The following is a 19346-nucleotide window of genomic DNA, read 5'->3' as shown; positions in this document are numbered from 1 at the left end:
CAATCGCGGCTGAGCATCTGATGACGCTGAAGAGGGCGGCCGGCATTTAGGACGCTCGGAGGGATTCGGCCCGGCCGTCCGAAGACGACATCGCAGACTGAAGATCGGAGACGAGTCGGCACGTGACAGGTATGTATAGCGCACCACACTTCTGGGTACACTGGTGGGGGTGGTGGGACACGGGGAAGGGGGCCAATTACAGACATAACATACATTACAAAGTTGTATAACTTTGTAATGTGTGTTATTCTGTCAATAATTCTTTACCGCCGCACTACCCCTTTAACATTTCGCTCTCATTCCAAGTGGTAATATGTAGTACTATAAAACGTATTAAACTCTAAAAGTGGCCCCTTTGTCAGTAATCTGTAAAGTTAACCAGTAAAACATTATGTGCATGCTAGTCATATATTAAAACTTTTCCTCTGCAAAATTTCTGCAACATGAAAGGTAAAACATAAAACTTGCACCCTCGCTGGGAGAGATAGTGTTGTTAAAACCACAAACAATAATACAATATAAAAAACAAAAGAAATCCTTTGCAAACATATCTGGCAGTAGTTTGTGTTTCACAGATGAAACTATATGGTGCCAAAAGAATATAAAAATAGCAACTCTGGCAGATTGGTTACATCAGGTAACAGCCTGTGGATGTTGTACGGGGATCGCCCTGTAAAATAACAAACAGAACAAATTACAAACATGGAACCACTTATTAGGCATAAATGCCCATACAAGTAAAGCTTATAAAAATAGAAGAAATTAATTAAAAACTTAACGCCCCATGATGTAAATGTACATCATGGCGTGACTAAGAGGGTACAGAGAGGGTACAAGAATTGTACTTTTTGGTACCAGGGACTGAGGTTCTTAAAGGGGTACTGCTGCAGAAGCATATAGTATTGCTTACCTGTCTGACCCAGTTCTGAAACTACCAAAAATCTATTTGTTTGGGGAGTCTTAATTCTGTATTTTGTGGTTGTTCCTACTGGTTTAGCAGTTGCTTAGTACTACAAGTTCCTGAATGCATTGCTTTTCATCAGCTATTCATCAGTCCTCCACCCTGCACATCCCCCATCCAAAACTGTAGCAGAACATCTAGGCTGTGTTCACAAATTGCATTATGTGTTCGTGAAACATTTCATTGCGGTACTGCATTGTTTCATTGTGGTCCCACCCGCACAGTGCACTGTATTCTCTACCTGTAACACCGCACAGCACACTGTATTCTCTACCTGTAACACCACACAGCAGGCTGTATTCTCTACCTGTAACACCACACTGTATTCTCTACATGTAACACCACACAGCGCTGTATTCTCTACCTGTAACACCACACTGTATTCTCTACCTGTAACACCACACAGCACACTGTATTCTCTACCTGTAACACCACACAGCACTGTATTCTCTACCTGTAACACCACACAGAACACCACACAGCGCTGTATTCTCTACCTGTAACACCACACAGCACACTGTATTCTCTACCTGTAACACCACACTGCATTCTCTACCTGTAATACCACACAGCACACTGTATTCTCTACCTGTAACACCACACAGTACGCTGTATTCTCTACCTGTAACACCACACAGCACGCTGTATTCTCTACCTGTAACACCACACTATTGCTACCTGTAACACCACACAGCACACTGTATTCTCTCCCTGTAACACCACACAGCACACTGTATTCTGTACCTGTAACACCACACTATTGCTACCTGTAACACCACACAGCACACTGTATTCTCTCCCTGTAACACCACACAGCACACTGTATTCTGTACCTGTAACATCACACTGCACACTGTATTCTCTAACTGTACCCAACCACAGTGCACGCTGTATTCTTGCCGTATTTAGCGTGACATAAAGCAAGTTTGCAATATACATTATTTTTTTTTTAGTTATCATGGAAAACATGGCACTTCCTGTTTTCTCCTGCCTTCGGGAGATTGGACCTGGATTTCTGGTAAGGTCAGCTTTATTTGATAACATGATAAAAAAAAAAATAATGAATGTATATTGCAAACTTGCTTTATTTCATATCTACTGTTGATTTAGAAAGTTATAACGACAGTGACACTTTAAACACAGTGTAGCCAGAGCACTGTGTTGGGAACAGTGATATATATGTGCAATGGGGGACTTCTGCCTTTCCCTGTCCATCATGATTGGCAGATCTCTCAGTATGTTAAATTTGTTGTATATAAACATATGAGTAGTTTACCTGCTGGTGAAACAGATCTTCCTCCCCAAAATCAGCTTCTTCTTCTTCTTCTTCATCTTCTCCATCCTCTTCTACAGTGGACACTATAGTCTTTGTTACAGTTCTGACTGCTACTTCCTGATAAATTAGTTTAATAATATGGTTATAGAAAACACCATTAATATTAATTTATGCTCAATGCAGAGAACTAGTTTGCAAATGTACCAGCATCAGAATCCAATAGAATCATCCAAACGTATTAATAAATGCACAATACTAAGCATGAGGTGATCATACTACTAACTGGTAGTCAAAGTAACGCGCTTCAAGGGATTTTCTCACCTGGAGAATTTCAGCTCGGCACAACTGCATCCCGCTATCACTTCCTAGTTTGGTGAAAAAAAGTGGGGAGGATAAAGATGGGATGCAGCGATGCTGAGCTGAATCAGCTATGCATCTCCCGCTGAGATCAGAGAAGCCTCTAGAAACAATCCACAAACCTTAGAGCCATCAGTAATCTGAGTGGGAGACATAGAAGCTGCTGAAGATCATACTTACCAGTGGTTTCCCAGGTCCCGGCCATTGACTGACCTCACAGCTTGGCCACCACTAACATAGCAGAGAGCGGTGGTCAGTAACCTAGGCAACAAGCTGTTAGCTATAGGGACACAGTACAGGGCAAAAATTGCAAAATTAAGCAATTTCTATTTAAAAGCATTCACAAAATTGCTTACTTTTGCATTAGCAGTTTGAAAAACATTAGCAAATGAGAATACCCCTTTAAGCAACCACCACCACAATTAATCAGAGCAATACAAAGGCAAGTTACTGAACAACACTGAATTTTTCTAGAAATACTAAAGTAGGATCCAATAAATTACTAAATCACAAAAATAAACTATTTGGGGTAACTATGTTTTGGCATCAGTGTAAGACTGAAGTGGAGACTTCCTGTTGTGTCAGTGGTAATAGGAGGAGGCTGCAGTAAAGTGACCTGTATAACATTACAGCGTCAGGTGACACCAGTAGATGGCACCAGTATAAGGCAATTAGCAGCTCTCTGTGGAACAACATCTTCTAAGGTCAGAGTTTGCTCAGTAATGTTTAGTATTCATCTCAATGAGACAGACCACAGTAGACAGGACCTATGTCCACGGAGCTTGCCGTAAAACATATAGCTAAAGGCTGTAAAAAATAAAATAAAATAGTAGAATAGTAGGTACCAATATAATATTAGTTACCAGCAGCTACCCACCCACGGCCTGTGGGTAGCTGGTAATTAACGTGATCAGTCGGGCTCATAATGTAAGTCTATGAAGGGCCACTAACTATTCTGACACAGAGCAGGAAGCAGACGTACTGCAGTTTTCTATGACAACAATGACACTTCAATATTACCAGGTTTTTGCAGAGCACAAATTAGCAAGACTACTACAGCATCAGAATGAAATACATATAAATATTTATGCAGCTTATAACAACATTTTATGAACTGTTTAGCGACTGTTTGGACTGACCTCCTCCTCACTGTTCACCAGGGAGATTTTCATGTTTCCGTCTGTTCCCCAATTCCTCTGGTTTTTCCAAACCAAGACTGAAGGTGGGCTATGGGAGACCCCAGCATCAGCGCTGTATATCTGGTATAGAAAGCGGTACTTATTTTTTTGACACTCACAAAGCACATTTTTCCTATCAACCTACACAAAGTGTATGCAAGACTAACAAAGATAATAATAGATATAAATTATTCTCCAGATAATAAATATAATAATAATAATAATAATAATAATAATAATAATAATAATAATAATAATAATAATAATAATAATAATAATAATAATATTCTCAAGACTATAGATGATAACTTAACAAAACAAAACACCTGTTGGTAGCACCAGACCCCAGTGACTGTAGTGAGAAAGAACCCTGTCAGATAATTTTGAGAACTGGCATTAATCTCTGGGGGTGGGGGTGGGGCACTGGGGGTGTACTGAGCCGGCCAGGGCTCAGCATCGGAATGATCCCAGCTCGGCATTCTGTGTATGTGGTCTGCTGCAGACCATTATAATAGAGCACCGATCTAATGGATCGGTGCTCTATTATATACACAGCATTGATCTCAATGGGAGATCAGTGCTGTGTATATAAAAGTCCCCCAGGGGGGCTTCTAATTACTGTTAGTAAAAAAAAAGTGTTTTTAATAATAAATAAAAATAAATAAAACAAACAAACATACATACATACATGTTTGGCATCGCGGTGTGCGTAATCGCCCGAAACATTAAGTTATCACATTCCTGATCTCGCACAGTAAACTGTGTAAGCGCAAATTTTAACGTGAAAAATTGCACTTTTTTGATCGCATCAAATTCAGAAAAATCAAAAAGTTGCATATACGCAAGTAAAGTAGATAGAAAGAACACATCATGGCGCAAAAAAATGACACCTCACACAGCCCCATAGACCAAAGGATAAAAGCGCTATAAGCATGGGAATAGAGTGATTTTAAAGAACATTTAGTTTTTTTTTTTAAAGGTTTTGATTCTTATAAGCCATCAAATAATATAAAAGTTATACATGTTACATATCGTTGTAATCGTAACAACCTGAGGAACATATATAACTAGTCAGTTCTACCATATGGCGCATGGTGTAAACACAAAATCACCCCAAATAATATTGCATTTGATTTTACTGTGCATATAATTTTTTTTTGGTTTCGCAATATATTTTATGCAAAAATTAAGTCTGCCATTGCAAAGTACAATTAGTTGCACAAAAAGTAAGGGCTCATGTGGGTCTGTAGGTGAAAAAATGCAAGTGCTATGGCCTTTTAAACCAGGAGAGGAAAAATCGAAAACGCAAAAACGAAAATTAGCCAGGTGCTAAAGGGGTTAATTAGGACTCCTCCCCCCACATTCTCCTATGAATGTATCACATTGCTCCTCAGCGCACCTCCTCCTGCTCCCTCTTCCACAGTGAACGGTCTACAGTGTAATTCATGCAGGGCCAAAGTAGTTGAGACTTTGGATGTTTTTACATTCAAGGGGGCATTACTGAAACAGTCTAAGGGACTGCACCGCGGATGGTACTTGAAATTCCACCTGTCCCATTGATTCAATGGGATTTCTTGGGCGCCTCCGCTCAAAGAATTGAAATGACAACTCTTTGAGCAGAGGCGCGACAAATCCCAGCCTGTGTCCTTGCACAGCTTTCATTACTTATGGTGCACTTAAAAATGTAAGGGAAACTGGTTAAGAAAGATTTACCCTATTCAATCCACATCTATAATCTAAGCTTGTATGTAACAGGTTTTTATTACATGAATTGGTCAGTTTGTCTGCAGCACATCCTGACACACACCCTGAAGCTGCTAAATATTCTCTCTGCCCGCTCCACTCCTGTCCTGTCCTACCCCCTTCTGAGACAAAGGTCACATGATTTGTCTCCTCTGTTGCCAGGCAAGCTGTAACCCTAATTAACCCTGGCACCACACATTGATCGCCTGGCCAAGAAAACAACAGCCTCTCCTGAGTAGCATAGGGGAAAGGAGACATTGTTGTTTAATCTCTGTCTATGTAGATAAATAGATAGATACTGTGTTTACTGTGCAAAGCAGAAGCAGATTGAGTCCATGGTGGGCGGGTACTACAAGAAAGGGGAGGGTACCTGGCAGATAGAACTGTGGTACAATGCATGATGGGAGATGTATTTTACTATTTTTTTGTGAGCCTGTTTATCTTAATGGCCACACATCTCCCCATCTGAACAGGGGATGCAAAGCCAAAAACAAAATTAAATGGCTGCATGAACAAGGCAGCAATCACTCATGCGGTCTAGCCACACAGTTGAGCCATGTAAAGGCTCTGCAAAAGGGTCATGTAAAAAGGTCCTTAGGCATTCTTCCTTCAGTCAAATGTGGCCTCCTTTGGCATCATGCAAAAGACCTCTAATGCAGCTTTACACTCATTGTATGCTGCTTCTTCAGAGTAAGACACAGATCTTGAAATTTTCTTTGTTTCCACAAAGAGATACAAAGACCCTCACCTTCACAGACTGGCCTGCTTTCAGCACATATTTTGGGGTGAATTTATATACTATTTCTTCTTGTTCTCCAACACTCAATTTGAGTCTCCAGCTGCCTAGAGATCGATCCTGGAAGGTAAGATGAAACATTTATTTATGCACATAAAAACAATATTACAGAGTTGCAATGTGCCTGTAAAGCAAGTAACACTTGTCACTACGCCATCCTCATGGTTTATAATTCATACCAGGTACAGGGCTGCAGATTCTGGTCGGGAGATAAGTAAACCGAACCTTTGCCGTTTTGCTGACTGCAATGCCTTAACATGCCTTTAAAAATGGACAACATGAGGCTATGTTCATACACTGTCGGTTGTTTTTATTGGACGGTCATCATTTACCAGCAAATAACTGCCGTAATAACGGCCATTATTCACATGACAGACACTGTTATAAAATAATCGACGTTATTTGTGAATGAACCTTAGATGAATATTAAAATGTATGAAAATGTAATTGACAGCTTACTGGTAAATTATAGGGGAGTAACTAAAGACTCAAGAAATATTAAAAAGTGCTATTTGGTAAGATAGAGACCAGTTGCTCACACACGACTTCTATTATTCAAGCTAGTAAGGATAAGCAGAGCTAAGGCAATATTTTTAAGAATTTTTAGGGACATTTTTTCTAATTTTACATTTTTCTATCTATTATAAAATAATACTAAAATATTGCAGTTCCACTCAAGGGGGACAGGGTCTGTCTATTGTTGTCTATATCCATGAGCCTGGCTGAAAGCATGTCACTAAATGATGTTAAAAACAGCTCAGGCAAGATGGTAGCCCCCATAACAATGCACAAAAAGTTAAATAAAAAAAGATTAGTCGGTAAAAAGAAACAGAGTAGGGAAGAAAAAAAAAAAAAAAAAAAAAGACTGTTAGTATCCGATTCTACTCAGTAACAGAAAATGTAGGTGATACATCCTCTTTAAGGCTACACTGACCCACCCAAGAATGGCTCGTTTTTAATTTATTTTTAAATGGACATTCTTTTCATAATGCATTAAAGTAAATGCAAACAACAGCCGTTGTTTCACACATCCATGTATTGAATAACAGCCATTGTTTGGCTACAGCTATTGAAATAATGTTCTTTGTCACTTATTTTCGGCCGTTGTCTATAGACTTCAATGCAATTTTTCATTAAAAACAAAGGCTGTTTATCCTTAGTTGAAACAAAGCCCCAATCTGTACAAAAGAACTTTAATCACCTGATCAGAATTATTTTTAAGATGAATAAACTTTCCATCCTGGTCAACCTCCTCTACAGTGATGCTACCAGTTGCAGTTGACTGCTGCGACATATGGAACTTGCTACTGCTGCTTCGTTCAACAGCGCTGCTTGAGGTGTGAGGCAGTCTAACCCAGCTTGCAGAAGATTGAATATTGCTGGCTTCCACGTTTTCTCCAGCTTCCATGCGCTTTCTTTTGTTGCGAGACTGGCGGGTGGTAGCTGTGCTGCTACTGGAAGTGGCTCGAGACACTGTTACATGAGACTGTGGGCTTGGTGACAATTTCAACCTTCAAAATAATTTTTTTTTTTAGTTATCCAGTGAATAATCAAATATATTGATTAAAGGGAACCATTCACCCCGTGGCCCCCGGCAGAAACTGACATACAGTGACATAAAGGTCAATATACTTACCACATCGCTCCCGGTCCCGTCCCGGATCCCGTTGTTGACACGGAGAAATCGCCGATTCTTCTTCTCCCGCCCATTATGGTAATGAGCTGAGATGAGTCCAACGTCCATAGGAAACGACGGACGAGTCCAACTTATTCATGAGGTCCTCTTCTCGTCGCCGCCCATCCAAGCCTCCTGGAACTTGATTGACGTCTTCAGTCTTCTGACGAATTCCCACGCAGGCGCCGCTGCGATGGTCTTGTCACCTCTTCTGCGCCTGCGCGGTAAACAGGATACGTGTTCGAGCCAATTGGCGCACGCGCAGTAAACAGTGAAGCTGCGGAGCGGCTTCAATTGTGAACTGCGCATGCGCCGAAAACGACTGTCACGGCGCCTGCGTGGGATCCGGCGAGAAGAAAGAAGACGAGGAGGAAGAGGACCTGGCGTCAATCAAGTGTCGGAGGCGGGGAGAAGGCTGGATTTCAGACCCGGCGGCGCTCATTACCATAATGGGCGCGAGAAGAAGAATCGTCAATTTCTCCGTGTCAACAACGGGATTCAGGACGGGACCGGGAGCGATGTAGTAAGTATATTGACCTTTATGTCACTGTATGTCAGTTTCTGCCGGGGGCCACGGGGTGAATGGTTCCCTTTAATAGAATAACAAGCACATAAAGCATTGTTACCTCTCCTCTTCTCCTTCTAACAACTTGCGGTATGCATTTATCTCCATATCAAGGGCATATTTCACATCTAGCAATTCTTGATATTCTGTCAGCTGTCTCTGTATACGGTCTCTCATGGCTGCCAGTTCTTTTTCTTTGTGGTCCAGAAGTTTGCGGTATTTGTCACGTTCGCTGGACAGCAGCTCCTCTAACTCACGAACTCGATCTTCTGATGCATTTAACTGAAAAGCAAAACAAATCCAGAAATGAAAAATGTTAGGATTTTTTTTTAAAGTAATTTAAAGATATTACAAATATGTGACAAAATATTCATGTTATAAGGTAGTATTACAGAGATCACTTGAGATATAAAATAAAATGAAACATCCCAATTTTAGAACTAGAAACAGAAACTCAAGAAAGAGGAATTCATCTATTCATCCGGCAAAGTCCATAGTCGACCACTTGCGTTGATTCTACTCAATGCAATCTGGAAAGATAAAGTAGTTCCATCACTAGGAGCGATGGAAAAGTCTCAGAACGACTTACAAGCAACATTTGAAAGAGATTGTGACCTACAAGTTCTTTAGCTCTGATTATATCTACAACACAAAGGGTCATACAATTATATACAGTATAATACCGTGTCATCTTAAAAACGGGTAAAGGGCACTCCACATATTCCATGTTATGGAGAATTTTTTCATGTTTGAAGAGCCCAAAGCTATAATTCTTTCTTAGTGATAAGTGTTAACAGCCTACACTAACTCTTGTATGTCCGGGATGGTAGTAAATCTCCAATGTCTAGGAAAGACTGTCAGTCTCTTCCTGACCCTGTGAGACAACAACCATCCCATGTCAATGTCTTTGGCGATTTTACTGCATAGAAAACAAATGGGCTGGACAGATTCACTTTAACCAGACAATTCTATTACACAAAATTGTCCCTGGAGCTTAAAATACCACGTTAGCGATCCTAAATCATTACTATGATGCCAGAGAATTTACTAAAGTAAGTGGTAATCTCACACTTATTAATTTATAAGAGATTATTTAGGGACTTTTTTCCTAATTTTAATGCATACCTAATAAAATACTTAGTTTTTAATTTGCATGATTTAGTGATGGGAATATTCTTTTAATGACAGCTAAGCTTTCCAGCCCCTTGTCACTTCAAAGCTAGAGTAAAAGAGAACAAAGACAGCGCTTAAAGAGAACCAATCATGGACGAAAGTTAAAAAAAATTTTATTCCTTAATTAGATGCAAATCATAATTTAATTGACATTTGCAAATAAATATAATTAATTATTTTTATTGTCACGTTTTTGAATTATTCCCTTTTTACTTTCCGGTCTCGAGCCGGCTCTTTTCAAAAGAGCCGGCGCGAGACAGGAAACTCCCGTCATGCAGAGTGGCAGGAAAGGTTCCCATGATCCTTTGCCTGCCGCTCTGTTAACACACAGTGATCTCGCGCTATACAGCGCAAGATCGCTGTGTATTATCTAAAGTCCCTCTTCTCTAATCTATTTATGAAGATACAGACTGCCTCTGCAGTCTGTATCTTTATACTTTACCTAATCCTCTTCTTCGGTGCAGCAAGGCCGGCGGCGCCATCTTGATTACGTCACTTGCGTTCCAGCGGTAGAACGCAAGGCCCGTAATCAAGATGGCGGTGACCGGCCTTGCGGCACTGAAGCAGAGGATAGGTAAAGTATAAAGCTACAGACTGCAAATGCAGTCTGTATCCTCATGAAGTCTATCTATGAAGATACAGACTGCCTTTGCAGTCTGTATCTTTATACTTTACCAGATCCTCTGTTCCCTGGCTGTTCCGGCGGCGCCGCCATCTTGATGACGTCACTTGCGTTCCAGCTGTGCGTTCCAGCGTGACGTGATCAAGATGGCGGCGCCGCCGGAACAGCCAGGGAACAGAGGATCTGGTAAAGTATAAAGATACAGACTGCAAAGGCAGTCTGTATCTTCATAGATAGACTTCATGAGGATACAGACTGCATTTGCAGTCTGTAGCTTTATACTTTACCAGATCCTCTGTTCCCTGGCTGTTCCGGCGGCGCCGCCATCTTGATGATGTCACGCTGGAACGCACAGCTGGAACGCAAGTGACGTCATCAAGATGGCGGCGCTCACCGGAACAGCCAGGGAACAGAGGATCAGGTAAAGTATAAAGATACAGACTGCAAAGGCAGTCTGTATCTTCATGAATAGACTTAGGGAGAGATGTACTGTCATAATAGGGACAGTTATATTTAGGTGATTGGTTCTCTTTAACCTCTTAAGGACATAGGACGTACCGGTACGTCCTATGTCCTCACTTGCACTTCAAAGCGGGACCGCTGCTATTAGCGGGCACGGTCGGATCGCCGTGCCCGCTAATTAGCTAATCGGAGGCAGCTGTCAAAGTTGACAGCTGCCTCCGATTACCGGAGGCAACGTTTCCCTGGTGTCTAGTGGGGGAGATCGCTCCTCCGGGACCTTGTCCCGGAGGAGCGATCTCCGTTACTGATGCCGGCCGGGGACGCGTCCAAGATGGCGCCGTCCTCGCCTCGGCACTCGTTCGTTTTCGGCTGCAGCAGCCGAAAGCAAACGAGTGCCGATCTCATGGATCTCTGCAGCATATCTATGCTGCAGAGATCTCAATGAGAGATCCAAGTGTATATACTAGAAGTCCCCCAGGGGGGCTTCTAGTATATGTGTAAAAAAAAAAAAAATAAAGTGTTGTTTATAGTAAAAAGCCCCCTCCCCTAATAAAAGTCTGAATCACCCCCCTTTTCCCAGGTTTTAAATAAAAGTAAATAAATAAATAAATAAACATGTTTGGTATCGCCGCGTGCGTAATCGCCCGAACTATTAATTAATCACATTCCTGATCTCGTACGGTAAACGGCGTCAGCGCAAAAAAATCCCAAAGTGCAAAATTGCGCATTTTTGGTCGCATCAAATCCAGAAAAAAATGTAATAAAAAGCGATCAAAAAGACGTATATGGGCAATCAAGGTATCGATAGAAAGATCACATCATGGCGCAAAAAATGACACCTCGCACAGCCCCATAGACCAAAGGATAAAAGTGCTATAAGCCTGGGAATGGAGCGATTTTAAGGAACGTATATTGGTTAACAACGGTTAGAATTTTTTACAGGCCATCAGATACAATATAAGTTATACATGTTATATATCGTTTTAATAGTAACAACTTGAGGAACATGCATAACAAGTCAGTTTTACCCCAGGGCGAATGGCGTAAAAACACATTTCCCCCAAATAAAAGAAATGCGTTTTTTTTTTTTCAATTTCACCACACTTCGAATTTTTTTCTGGTTTCGCAGTGTACTTTATGCAAAAATTCAGCCTGTAATTGCAAAGTACAATTAGTGACGCAAAAAATAAGGGCTCATGTGGGTTTCTAGGTGGAAAAATGCAAGTGCTATGACCTTTTATGCACAAGGAGGAAAAACCGAAAACGTAAAAACGAAAATGGGCCATGTCCTTAAAGGGTTAAAGAGGTTTTCCAGGATTTTTACGTTTTTTCAAAAATCATCCAGCATGATTGCCTAAGTCAAGAAAAACCTCCCCATATACATTTTTCTTTTCTATCAGCTTCTCATGAGATGAAAAAGCTCTTTTTATATCTTGTATTGTTTGTTTACAAGTTGCTCTGTCTGTTTACTTACACAGCACACCTAGTGGCCAGAGTTGGTATTGCAGTGTATAACAAGCTAATCAGATACCTCATGAACTGCAGCCTCAGGCTCCTCCCACCACAAGCCACTGGTTATCACATACACAGGTGTTGACACTGCAGCTGTGCATGATAAAATACCACACTTCCACAGCATTGTAATGTTTTATTTTTATGTATTGATTGTTCCTAATACATTTATTATACTTTTCCTTTCCTATCCTACTCTGCTTTACTGCACTGTACCTATGGATGCAATTTTGTCTGCAGTAAACTTTATGTATATTTAGCACAACCTTTTTTGCTCCATCATTCTGTTTATGTACCATCCACTAGAAAGCTGAATTTTACATTGTAAGTGTGTCTACGTGCTACTGTTTGTCTTACTCTGTATGTGATGGTCACACTCTCTTTCAGCATCTCTTTACTCCTCCCCCTCCCTCTCCATACATACAGGTGGAAGTAGTGCAGTCTTACAGTAGTACTTTCCTTTGTTGCCTATAGCAACTGATCGCAGCTTAGCCTTGCAAAAATGAAAGCAGTGCTTGCTATGAGAAGCAAAGCATTTGTACTGTAAGGGTACAAACCCACACACCGTATATGCCGCGTATTTACTACTGCGATACGCAGCAAATACGCAACAGATACGCAGCAGATTAGATCTAAATAACTGAACACAGCATCAAATCTTCACCATCACATTTGCTGCGTTTTTGCTGCGTATACGGTGTGTGGGTTTATACCCTAAGGGTACAAACCCACACACCGTATACACAGCAGATACGCAACAAATACGCAGCAGATGTTAGTACAGATTTGATGCTGTGTTCAGTTATTTAGATCTAATCTGCTGCGTATTTGCTGCGTGTTTGCTGCGTATTTGCTGCGTATCGCAGCAGTAAATACGCTGCGTATACGGTGTGTGGGTTTATATCCTTACACTGCTTGTTAGTACTCACACACTAGGGGGGAGATTTATCAAACATTATGTAAAGTGAAACTGGCTCAGTTGCCCCTAGCAACCTATCAGATTCCACTTTTCATCCCTCACAGACTCTTTGGAAAATGAAAGGTGGAATCTGATTGGTTGCTAGGGGCAACTGAGCCAGTTTCACTTTACAGCAAGTTTGATAAATCTCTCCCCAATGTGTAGAATCCCCGGAGACCTGGTGCAGAGCGTCTCAGCCACCGGTCGGTGGTAGTCCGATGGATGGTAGGAGTCATAGTGGACTTGCAGCCCGCAGATTATAATGAACTGACAAAAATATATATATATTTATTTTTTTTTTATTTACCATAGAACTAGATCTTTTTTAGAACTATGTCCCTAACGCTTCACCAGCCAATTCCTGTGGTGCAGTGGTAAGTTTCAGGTTTACCATGTTTACTGACCAGGGTTCACATCCTGTAAGATACCTATTTCCCCCCCCCCCCCCCCAATTATGACTTTTGCTAGATATTATGGTCAACACTGATGGTATTATACAAACTAGATGAATTTTCTAAAAAAAATAATGCTCTAATGACTATGCCATCTAAAACTGCCATGTATAATGGTATACATGTATTACCAAAATAAATTCCCATCATATCTATTGTCCACAATATAATAAATTAGAGTCATTAGAGCATTATTTTCTTAAAAAATTCATCTAGTTTGTATAATACCATCAGTGTTTCTTGTTTGCAGAGCAACTAGAATGACCATAAGATCTGGCAGAAGTCATAATTGGGGGGGGGGGGGGGGGGGGGGGGAGTCACTGATGGGATGTGAACCCTGGTCTGTATGCATGGTAAACCGGATACTTACCACTGCACCACAGGAGTTGACTGTTATAACAGGAGGGACATAGTCCTAAAAAAAAAATCCAATTCTGAATAAACATAAAAGAAAAAGGGAGGGGGGGGGGGGGGTGATGATTTTCTATTTCAGTTTTGACAGAAATAAGAGGTGCAGAAGCCATCTGAGGCTGTGTGTGCTGCTGCCAAGAGTGCTCCCATTCTTATAGCTTGTGGAACTCTTCTTTCTGATTGAATAGTGTTCTGCCTCTCAGAAGTCATCACCATTGAAGTCCTGTGCCCCCACCCCCACAGGATTCATGCCAGCCACGGCTTCCCCATGTACAGCCACAGTGTCCCTCACTCTCCATACTGAATATTTGCACCTGTCAGCATTGATATCCAGTACTGGAGGGGAACGCTGTGTACCTCTGTGGTGTTGCTGAGAGTGTTCCTGTAGATATAGCTGGTGCACCTCACCTCTTCTTTCAGACTGAACAGTGTTATGTCACACAGAAATCATCTCCAGTGTCCTAACCTTCCCCACCCAGCTGCCTCAGCGCTATCTATATGAAGGTTTACACTGAGGGCTTCTCTGTGTGTGGGGGGAGGGGTGGGTTAGGACAGCAGAGGAGATGATTTATGTGTCAGGGAACAGTGTTGTGACAGAATGAAGTGGTGAATGAGCTCTCAGAAGGGCAGCAGCACAGACAGCATTCCCCCCTCTGAATCAGATTCACTCTGGGGACGGAGACACTGTGTCTGCACTGCTGCTGAGACCTGCCTGGCAGAAATCAAGCCCCTCCGTCTTCACAAGTCCCCCTCACGCTTCATCTGCAGAGCCGAGTGTGTAGCCAATCAGGCTCAAGACCTCTGCAGCCAATAAGAAGAGGGAGAGCCTGGCACAGGCACAGAAGAGCTCAGTGCAGCTGATGTCACCGGATCGGCAGCAGAGACAGGAGAAGCTTCCGGTCCGGAAAATGACAGGAAGACAGAAGATCAGAAGCAGCCAAGTCACGTGACCGGCCCAGCGATCTCCCAGAGCAGACATCTAATGACAGGTAAGTATATTAGACAAGGGTTAACCTTGGTTAACCCTTTCCTAACACAAAAAAATCATTTTTCCCTGGAAAACCCCTTTAATGTGCAGGACCAGATGCAATAGGATTAATAAAAATCTAGTAACGGAGTAAAACCGGGTCCCCTCTCACCTGGCGAAGTTGTGCAAGATCGAGGCACAACTCTCCATGCGTATACTTAAGAAGAGAGCCAGTGTGCAGCCTTCCTGCAAACCCACGCCAGGGCCGTAGGGATTAACATGCACAACTACTACAGATGAAGTATAAAAAGCTACTTTATTAAAATAATAAAAACGTATATAAAAAGCTCAGAGAGATCTATATATATATATATACACATACAGTGAGTCCAAGAAGTATTTGATCCCTTGCTGATTTTCTTTGTTTGCCCACTAATAAAGACATGTTCATTCTATACTTTTAATGGTAGATGTATTCTTACATGGAGAGACAGAATATTAAAAAGAAAATCCAGAAAATAAATCGAAGGAATATATATTAATTGATTTGTATTTCATGGAGTGAAATAGGTATTTGATCCCTTAGTATTCATTAGCAGTTCTTGCTTTTACAGACCAGTTAGACACTCCCAATCAACTTGTTACCTGACCTGAAGCCACCTGTTCTCACTAATCACTTGTGTGAAAAACAACTGTCCACAGAATCAGACAGATCACACAGATTTCAAGTCTCCAACATGGGTAAAACCAAAGAGCTGTCACAGGACCTCAGAGTCAGAATTGTTGACCTTCACAAAGCTGGAATGGGCTACAAAAAGATTAGTAAGGTGTTGGATGTGAAAGTAACAACTATTGGTGCAATTATCAGAAAGTTTAAAGAGTATAACATGACAATCAACAGACCTCGGCCCGATGCTCCAAAGAAGATTTCGCCTTGTGGGGTGGCAATTATGCTGAGAACAGTCAGAAATCGTCCTGCAACCACTCGGCAGGAGTTAGCAAATGACCTGAAGGCAGCTGGGACCACAGTTTGCAAGGAAACAATTGGCAACACTTTGCGCAACAATGGATTCACATCCTGCAGTGCCCGAAAGGTACCCCTGCTGAAGAGAGCACATGTGGAGGCGCGCCTCAAGTATGCCAATGATCATTTGAAAGATGAACCAAGTTATTGGGAGAAGGTTTTGTGGTCAGATGAGACCAAAATTGAACTTTTTGGCCTCAACTCCACCCGCCATGTGTGGAGGAAGAAAAATGCTGCCTATGACCCCAAGAATACTGTGCCCACCGTCAAGCATGGAGGTGGAAGCATAATGTTTTGGGGGTATATAGAATGAGGAAAAAGATCAGGCACTCACCCATCAACGTGTCAATTTTCTTCTTTATTAATTATAGAAAAGTCATAAAAACGCAGGGAGAGGGAGCATGGCAAGCAGGTCTCAGCCCTCAGCTGAGACCTGCTTGCCATGCTCCCTCTCCCTGCGTTTTTATGACTTTTCTATAATCAATAAAGAAGAAAATTGACACGTTGATGGGTGAGTGCCTGATCTTTTTCCTCATTCTATATATTTATGGATAATCTAACTATCATTGAGCACCGCACGGACGTGTACTGAAGTTGTCTATATTGCTACTACCAACACAGGAGCTGTAGTGCCGAGTTGCTTCTACTAGTTGGACTAATGTTTTGGGGGTGTTTCTCTGCCAAGGGTACAGGGCTACTTCACCGCATCACTGGGAAGATGGATGGTGCCATGTACCGCACAATCCTGAGGGACAACCTCCTCCCCTCTGCCAGGGTTCTGAAAATGGGCCGTGGTTGGGTCTTCCAACATGATAACGACCCTAAACATACAGCAAAGGCAACAAAGGATTGGCTCAAGAAAAATCACATTAAGGTCATGGAGTGGCCCAGCCAGTCGCCAGACCTCAATCCGATCGAAAATCTATGGAGGGAGCTGAAGGTCAGAGTTGCCAAGCGACAGCCCACCAACCTTCATGATTTAGAGACAATCTGCAAAGAAGAGTGGGCCAAAATTCCCCCTGGTGTGTGTGCTAAACTTGTGGTTAACTACAACAAGTAGTGCTTGCAAACAAAGGCTTTGCCACTAAGTATTGAGTGTGTTTGGCAAGAGGGATCAAATACTTATTTTCCTCATTGAAATACAAATTAATTAAAATATATTCTTTAAAATTATATTCTGGATTTTTTTCTTGATATTCTGTCTCTCCATGTTAGAATGTATCTACCATTAAAAGTGCTGAAGGATAGTGTCTTTATTAGTGGGCAAACAAAGAAAATAAGCAAGGGATCAAATACTTCTTGGACTCACTGTATATATTATATATATATCACATACACACACACACATACAGTAATTATATATATATATATATACCCTTTTGAATACGTTTTATTATTTTAATAAAGTAGCTTCTTATACTTCATCTGTTGGGAGTAGTTGCGCCTGTTAATCCTGCTAGAATTGGGAGGGGAGGATTGCATCTTGCCACTTCAGGAAGACTAGGCCGATATAAAATTAGTAGTACCTCTTTAATGACATAGCACTAAAAAGCCCAACCTGCCATAAAAGAGGACCATAAATATTCAAATTTAAGTGGCATGGGGCACCAATGGCTAGAATGTAACCATCTAGGATAAAAGCTTTCATAGCAAACAAAATTTGTTTACAAACAATAAAAGGTAAACAATAAGAGGTAAGAAAGAGGACTCAAACACTGTACCTGCTTCTGCAGACCTGTAAGTTGGTATCCAAGTGCTTCCACCCTCATTCGTGCCTCACTTAGCTCTTCTCGGACTGATTCTGCAGCCTGGTCATTGTAGTCAGAAGAACGTCTGATGTTGTCCAACTAACAACAAGACATGCCTTTTTTAAACAAAAAATCTTGCAGCAATAATTTATTAACAGCAACCTAAACGTAAAAAAAACTAATTCTCCTATAACAGGAAGTCACCTTAATTTTTATGCCAAAAATCAAATGACTAGATCTTCCTTTACAGGATTGGTACAGTGCACCACAGTTTCATTTTAAGGGATCTTCAAAACAAAGCATCAAAAGAATAAATTCAAATATTATAACAAATACCTTTGCCTGGTAGGTCTGCTCCATCTCCTCCTTGTACAGTCTAACTTGTTCATCGTGCTGTTTCCTGAGCTCCTCAAGGGCTTCTGCCAACTTGGATTCATATTCATATTTTTGGCCTCTATCTACTTCTACTAAACTGCGTCCATGACGCTTCCTGGTCTCTCTGAACTCCTGTAAGTTTCAATAAAAATAAAATTGGAAGACAGTTATAATGAACAGATTTTTTTTCTAGATATGCACAAATAAAACAATGTCTGACAGCTGTCCCTTCCATCCCCCTGCTTAGTTGTTTCAGGACCATGTATGTAAGCTTCCACAGAAGAGAGGTGTAAGCTGCTGCCAGCATTCTTTTCTGTGTCGCTGTCCTTTCAGGTAACAGCTAACGTTGTCAACCTCGAGAACAAGAATTCAAAGACTTCAGCTGAATGGAGCTCTGCGGTGCATAAGCTGCAGCTAGATTATCTATGGAGCTACCAGAAATTCAGGGGCCCAGTTTTTTGGATCGTGGGAGCCCCTGCCGTCTGGCCACCAGTGATTTTTTTTTTTTTTTTAGGTCCCATTCTGTTGATAGGGCATAGCTTGTCGAGATGGGAATCCCCCTTTCAATGCCTAGGAATTCCCAGCATGCACTCTACAACTTCTGTTGTGAATGGAACTGAAAGGGTTAAACACAATTACCTCTTCATACACATTCTTTCTGAATTCCAGCTCCTCCTGCAAACTCTGGCAACGATTCTCCAAGTCCACACGCATCAAAGTTTCACTTTCCAGTTGCCGCTTTGCGACAGAGTGAGAATCCTCTGCCTGGTGACAGAATAAAATTCCTTAAATTACTATTAAAGTGTCCATAAACAAAAGATCAAAAAGAAAACAAACAATTAAAACAGGGAAACACTGTGCTGTAGTTTGTAAATTCCCTAAAATTCTTTTAGGACCCTATTCCACCGGACGATTATCATTTGCATAATCGTTAACGATTAACGATCTCAAACGACCGCTATTGTGAAAGACCTGAAAACGTTCAGTCATTTCCATGGAACGATAATCGTTACTTATGATCGTAATTGCGATCGTTTCTCTTCGCTATTGCGTTCGTATCTATTGCGAATGACCGAACGATGTCTTATTCA

The 19346-nt window shown here is 41.4% G+C and overlaps 1 protein-coding gene across 1 annotated transcript in view; it reads right to left on the bottom strand.

Annotated features, from left to right (window-relative positions):
- Positions 1-244: 244 nt before the first annotated feature.
- The window catches only part of LMNB2 (lamin B2), a 36796-nt gene continuing 17694 nt past the window's right edge, over positions 245-19346 (bottom strand). The window contains exons 4-12 of the mRNA XM_069977962.1: positions 18895-19020; positions 18217-18387; positions 17854-17979; positions 8613-8833; positions 7513-7822; positions 6264-6371; positions 3734-3853; positions 2238-2354; positions 245-670 (exon numbers count right to left, since the gene is read on the bottom strand). Coding sequence (XP_069834063.1) covers positions 629-670; positions 2238-2354; positions 3734-3853; positions 6264-6371; positions 7513-7822; positions 8613-8833; positions 17854-17979; positions 18217-18387; positions 18895-19020 — 1341 coding nt within the window. The 3' untranslated portion in view covers positions 245-628. The remainder of the gene's footprint in view (positions 671-2237; positions 2355-3733; positions 3854-6263; positions 6372-7512; positions 7823-8612; positions 8834-17853; positions 17980-18216; positions 18388-18894; positions 19021-19346) is intronic.

The sequence above is a fragment of the Dendropsophus ebraccatus genome, chromosome 7, assembly GCF_027789765.1.
Source record: "Dendropsophus ebraccatus isolate aDenEbr1 chromosome 7, aDenEbr1.pat, whole genome shotgun sequence".
NCBI classification, from domain to species: domain Eukaryota; kingdom Metazoa; phylum Chordata; class Amphibia; order Anura; family Hylidae; genus Dendropsophus; species Dendropsophus ebraccatus.
Note: the sequence above shows the minus strand (reverse complement) of the source record. Positions and strands in the feature narration are given on the sequence as shown.